At 41.3% G+C, this 6868-nt stretch overlaps 2 protein-coding genes across 2 annotated transcripts; one reads left to right on the top strand and one right to left on the bottom strand.

Annotated features, from left to right (window-relative positions):
* LOC138389986 (small proline-rich protein 2E-like) lies at window positions 1–231 on the top strand. Its single transcript, XM_069478737.1, has one exon. The coding sequence runs from the start codon at window positions 1–3 to the stop codon at window positions 229–231; it is 231 nt and encodes a 76-aa protein (XP_069334838.1).
* Window positions 232–6000: 5769 nt separating this feature from the next.
* Window positions 6001–6294, bottom strand: LOC138389985 (cornifin). Its single transcript, XM_069478736.1, has one exon. It carries the CDS (start codon window positions 6292–6294, stop codon window positions 6001–6003), a length of 294 nt encoding a protein of 97 aa, XP_069334837.1.
* Window positions 6295–6868: the final 574 nt, after the last annotated feature.

The following is a 6868-nucleotide window of genomic DNA, read 5'->3' on the forward strand; positions in this document are numbered from 1 at the left end:
ATGTCTTATCAACAGCAGCAGTGCAAGCAGCCCTGCCAGCCACCTCCTGTGTGCCCACCCCCAAAGATCCCTGAGCCCTGCCCACCCCCAAAGATTCCTGAGCCCTGCCCACCCCCAAAGTTCCCTGAGCCCTGCCCACCTCAGCAGTGCCAGCAAAAATGCCCTCCTGTGCAGCCTCCTGCACAGCCCCCTGCACCATGCCAGCAGAAGTGTCCACCCAAGAGCAAGTAACAGCTTGAGGATTCATCAGGACCATGAAAGGATAAGGACAATTGGCCACCCAGTTCCAAAGCTCCACCTTCACATTCTCCTCAAACCCTCTCATGGATACAGAAGAAGCTTCTCCACCTTTAGCCTGTGATGGTTCCTGACAGCAAGTTTCCTTTCTGAGGCTATCATCCTGTTAGTGTTCAGGCAGTGACTGAGGAAAGGAAGTCCTCAGCTGTGCCAGCACCCCAGAGCTTCAGACGGAAGCATGGCAGCTCTCTCCCTGGGTGCCGTCAGAGGATTCTATCAATGGCTCTATCTGTGTGTCTATCTGTCACCTGGCAGGAATTTCTACCACCTGGGCAATTGTAACTTTTCTTTCACTTCCTGAGTAAATATAAATATATATATACACACATGTGTGATGGGGTAAATATTTTCTTTCTCTTCACACCGGCTTTGTTAGCAATATTATATCATCATTTAGTTTATTTCTGTCTTTCTCTGATCCCCAGGACCACACTCTCACAATCAGTGTTATCTGAATTTTGGGTTATATCAGAAATGATTTCTATATCATTTCAAACCTATGTTATTTTCCTTATTTATAGTGTTTGATTTGAGAAACGAATTATTTAACTTCTCAGAATTTCAATCTCTCTACTATAAAATGAGGAAAATAATATTTATATTACAAACTTGTCATAGGTATAAAATTGAATTAATATATATAATTTGCTTGGCACAATGCCTGACACACTCTTATCACTCATTTAATGGTAATGGTAGTTTATTAGCATCAGTGGATCATCATCCTCTCCATCAATGTCTTCACCACCACCACCATCACTATCATATTTACTCCAGCCAGAGAGTGGCTTGGACATAACTAATATAGGAAATAAGATTATAAGTTAAATTATATAACTTTATATACTTGTATCAGAGTATGTAAATAACTCTTACAACTTAACAATAGAATGAAAAGTAACCCAATTAGAAGTGGGAAAAGGATTTGAATGCATATTTTTTCCAAATAAATCCTACAAATGACTCACAAGCACATGAAAAGATGTTACCATTATTAGTCAGGGAAATGCAAATTAAAACTATAATGAAGTACCACTTTACATCCACCAGGACAGCAATAGTAAAAAAGACAGATAGCAAAAGATAGTACCAAGACTCAATGAGATTGCTGAGAAATTTGAGCCCTCCTACATTGCTGTTGGAAATATAAAATGGTGCAGCCATTTTGGAAAATATTTACATTTCCACAAAAATGAAACATACAGTTACCATATGACCCAGCAATTCTATTCTTAGGTACACACCTAGGAGAATTACAAGCATATGTTTACAGAAAACTTATACAATAAAGTTCAAAACAGCATTATTCAAAATAGTCAAAAAATAGAAAAAACCCAAATGTCCATTGACTGATGAGTAGATAATCAAAATGTGGTATGTCCATACACTGGAGTGTTATTTGGCAATAAAAAGGAATGAAATACTGAAATATGCTACAACTTAGTTTATTTTATGGATTTATTATGCTAAATTAAAGAAGCCAAACACAAAGGAACACAGATTGCATAATACAATTTATATGAAATGTGCAGAATAGGCAAATCTGTACAGACAGAAACTAGTCTAGTGGTTGCCAGAGCCTTGAAGGAGGGAGAACATGGATTTACAACAGATTGATATGAGTTTTGGGGGGAGGTGATTAAAATATTCCAAAACTAGATTATGATGATGATTGTACACCTGTCAGTATACTAAGTGTTAGGCTTAAAGAATTCACCCGCCCCAAACTTCCATCCAAACCTCCTATAAAACCCACCCATCTCCCCTTCCTAGGGGTGTACTAGGCAGGTAGGTAGCAGGCAGTGTAGGCTTTGCCAGAACCCTAGGGAGATAAAGGAATGGAATGCAAGAGGGGAACTTACTTTCCTTATCCTTCCCGGTTGTTTGAAAAGAATTTATTTAGTGCCCCCAGAAAAACCCTCTATAAAACTCAAGGCTCCCCCCTTTTCTCTCATGGATGCCTTTTTCAGCCTCCACCCAGATGCTCAAAATAAACAGCATTTTGCTACACATGAGGCTTCGTGTGTCTCTCTTGGCTCCGGACCTAACACTGAGGACTACTGAATGTACACTTTAAAAGTGTGAATTTTATAGTACGTGAATTCTATCTCAATAAAGTTATTTCATTTTATTATTTTTTTTTAATTTCAGAGAGATTTATTCTGAGTCAAATTTGAGAACCATGACCCGGAGCCACACCGAAGAAGCCTTGAGCAAGTGGACTCCCTGTGGTCAGGTTACAGTTTGGTTTTATACATTGCAGGGAGACAGGGGTTACAGGTAAAGTCATAAATGAATACATGGAAGGCGTACATTGGTTTGGCCTGAAAAGGTGGGCCATCTCTAAGCTGGGGTGCTTACAGGTTATAGGTGGGTTTAAAGATTCTTTGACTTGTAATTGGTTAAAGACATGAAGCTTTGTCTAAAGGCTTGAAATGTTAAGATAAGTAAGCCTGTAAATCAGAGACAAGCCAAGAGAACATATATTTGTTGTGCAAATTGAGAACCTGCAGGTTTGTTTTGCATAGCCTTAGGCCCGTTAATGAGTTGCAAAGGATATCTTCAAGAAGTGGTGGCATGTGGAGCATGTCTGACCTCCCTCCTCATGGCAGGCAATTTAATTTTAGGATATCCCTTTGGCCAAGAAGGGGTCCATTCAGTCAGCTGGTGGCAAGGGATGGAGGGGGAAGACTTAAGATTTTATTTTAGTTCACAAGTCCCCTTTTGGGCCAAGATCTGCCAGAGATAGCATCTATGGCCAAACTCTTATTTTGTCCCATCTGTTGCCAGGGTGATGTGGGGGCTACCTGCCCTGGGTCCATCCAGTCCCTCGGTGGGACCTTTGTGGCCAAGAGGACTGAAGAGCCCAAAGGGCTTACAGCCAATTAAATGTTTCAGGCAAGACAGGACTGGAGGTAGAGAGGCACTCATCAACGCTTTAAAACCTTCCAGGTAACATTAGAGTAAAAACCAAAATGTTAAAGGCAAAGCTACAAAATTAATTCATCTACAAGTATTCAACTACCATACTGTTGGGTTTAGTGATGGACTTGTAGCAAACATAAGCATTGTGAACCATTTAAGCTAAGGTAATTTAGAGACTTTTATTGTGTCACAATATTTTAGTCTCTTCAGTAATTTATAGTAAGGTGAATGATGAATTACTTGTTATACCTCCTTTTGTATAAACCCATAACTGAGAACAATTATACTTCTACTGATGGCAAAATGAGGGATAACAAAGTAAAAAGGAGTTACTTTCAGAGAGCAGAATCACCATGTTACCAAGGAACTTCTAGCACTTCTAGAGATGTTGGGGCGGGAAGAGTGTAGTGTCACAGTGCCTGCCCAGTTGGACTCCAAAATACTGGGACCATTTGTCACCATTATTCCTCTTGCTTATGACAGTTTTTATTTAGTTTTCCTGTGCCTGCACTGCCATTGGTTGCTGGGTGACGGGGTAAAATGGTCCATTTGTTTATTTCATAATCTACAGAATCAATAGGAGGCATATGAAGACATGATAGAATTTCGTGTCATCTAGAGACCCTAGATTTTGAGCTGGGTGGGATTATGGAGTTTCTTCCTTGGGGATTTGTGTTCTGCTTATGAGACAAAAGGAGGGAATGGATATTTGAGGACCAGAATGGTAGACTATGGGAGAAGCTTGAAGATCTTACCAAAATCTGTGTTTTCCTCTTCCTTCTGGGAACACTGGTAAACCACATTTCTTCTTCTTTTTTTTTTTAACTTCTTAATATTTTGAAATTTAATTTTTTTAAATTAAAGAAAACATGAAAACATATACCATACAACATCACAGGTTGAAACTGCTATAGTTAATGTAATGTCATTACATAAGGCAAGAATCATTATTGGAAATGGAGTTTAATAATGATTGATTGATTTTGTAAGGTACATAGGGTCATGTGACCAAGTTCTACCCAAGCCAATAAGCACCAAAGGGATTTACGTCATTTCTGCTTTCAGGTGGATAAGCGCAGTACTATCTTCTCCATACTCGGTCAATTTCTCTGCTCTTGTGCCTGAACTCGGAGGAGGACAAGGTGCTAAAAGATGGTGAGACCGTATGAGAGGAAGGACCTGGGTCTCTTTATGACTGCATAGAGCAAAGACCTTACTAATCCACATCAGACTTGCACACGAGTGAGACACAATAATATAGGTGGTGTTTGTTTATAGAAGCTAACCTATGCTGATCAATAAATTAATAATAGCATAATTAGAACACATTTTTGTTTGGTTGGTTAATTGGTTTTGGTGCTAAGAGGCACTGTTTACTATGACAGTGGATTTTATCTACCAATTAAACAACAACAAAAAAAAACCCCTTAGGATAACAAGATTTTTAGGGTAAATATTTTTCAAATAGACTTCATAATTTTAAAGAATACAATCAGGTAAAAATGTCATGATCAAAAGTATCACAATTTCTTGAGCTATACCAAAGGGTCATAGTTTTTTTCATTATTTCATTTTCTAACCTAAGAAAATTTCTCTTATACTGCTGCAGGACAATCCACTTTGTCTCCTTGTAACATGAAAAAGGAACATACCTGTTATACAAGTGTATGTACATACATATGAATGTACTGTTGATAATTATATCTCATTTCATTTCATCCTAATCATTTTGATACTCTAGGAAAATGACTGGGGGTGGGTTTTACAGTCCTCACTTGTGGTTCGCATGTCGCTATACAGTTTCCGACCTGGATCAGATTTTGTGTTACTCTGTGAAGACTCTAGACCTAGTGTGTGTGGGTGTATATGTGTTTGAATAAGGGGCAGGCTGGGGAGTGAAATACACCCCTCTAGAACACTGTAAATGCCCCTGGAAAGCACTGTAAATCCTCCTCATCGCCTTTCTGGCCCAGAGTGGGCACTCAGATTGGAAAAGCCTGAGATAAGAGGAGTAGTCTATGAGAGAGTCTTTGGGTGCATTTGGAAATCTGAGGTGTGGGTATGAGGAAGAAATGAGTGAGAAAGAGTAGATTTGCATGGGTGGGAACAACACTTCTTGAAATAAATAGAAATTGGCGGAATAAATCAGCAATCTGAAAGCCAGATTTGGGGGCAGGGCATTCAGGGTGAGCAAGTCAGAGTCAGCTTGGACAGGTGCTAACTAAACTCTGGCCTAATTCATGGAGTTGCAAGAGGAGAGCCCTGCTCCAGCCCTGGATGCAAAAGCAGCAGCCTCTGAGTGGCATTGCACAACCTTTCACTGGCAGCCCAGAAACGTTCAGTGGGGGAAGCCCCCCAACCCAACTGGTGCAGGATCAGAAGAATTCTGGACAAAGCCCTTCTTCACCAAGCCATCTGTGTGCAAAGCTCTTGCATCATGTGGGAAAGGAATGAAGTTATAGAGTCAATGACACACACAGTCAGGAGTGGAATTGAAAGTGAATTTAATAAGGGGGAGACATAACAGAGCTGAATCACTTGTTTCCACCTCAAGTCCCTCTTCAGATGAATTCTGAGCAGCTGAAAACAGCTCTGGTATTAAATCCTTCAGCTTAATTCAGAGGCTCAGAGTATGTAGAAAGGAAAGCTTCATAGCACATGTTTTCGGGTGACAGCATGCTAATTGCAAAGTCAACAGGCAAATGGGACTCAAAAGCAGAGTGGGATGGGGGTCAGCATCCGGTGGTCGGCTCCTCAAGGGCATGGCTGTGGACCACGTCACTTCTGCTTTGTCTTTTGCTGGGCTGGTGCTGGAATGACCGTTGAGGGGCAAGGCTCGGGCACCTTGGGGTGGCAGGGCTCAGGCACCTTGGGATGGCAGGGCTCAGGCACCTTGGGGTGGCAGGGCTCAGGCACCTTGGGGTGGCATGGCTCAGGCACCTTGGGGTGGCAGGGCTCAGGCACCTTGGGGTGACAGGGCTCCTGGGGTGGAGGCTGGCAAGGCTGTTTCACCTGCTGCTGCTGAGGCTGAGGGGGTGGGGCGCAGGGCTGCTTCTGCTGCTGGGAACTCATGCTTCAGCGGTGGCTGGTCCTAGAGACAGAATAGATGGTTTAAACGGGGAATAACTGGGAAGAAACAATGCCACTTCAGATCTCCTAAAAAGCAGATGTTCTTTCTCCCTCTCTACCTCAAAGAATATTTTGATGATTTCTGAATCTTTGAAGAGGATGAACTTGAAAGTGATTTGCTCTGCTCCACTTAAGCCGAGCCTCTTTTGGTTTTCTCTTTCTTTCTACACATCTTAAAACCAAATTAGCAACACAGCACAGGCTCCTAGCAGGAATATGAAACTCACAATATTGGATCATTTGGAAATGTGATGTTATTTGGGGAAAAAACCCAATAACTTCAATCCATTTCCTTATTTCTGATAAATAGCATGACTTATTACCTAGAGAATAACTCTGACCTCTCTAGAACTCCACACGATCCCACTTCTAGCCTGGCTCACATGCTCTTCTGTCTCAAATGTTTTTCTCATTTCTGCTTGTTTGGATACTACCCAACCACCACAGCTCACTTCATATGGTATTGTTGGTAGCTTTTCTAGAGTAAGCTTTCAGAAATCTCCTCTGTCTCCCCAAA

The sequence above is a fragment of the Eulemur rufifrons genome, chromosome 8 (assembly GCF_041146395.1).
Source record: "Eulemur rufifrons isolate Redbay chromosome 8, OSU_ERuf_1, whole genome shotgun sequence".
Classification (NCBI taxonomy): domain Eukaryota; kingdom Metazoa; phylum Chordata; class Mammalia; order Primates; family Lemuridae; genus Eulemur; species Eulemur rufifrons.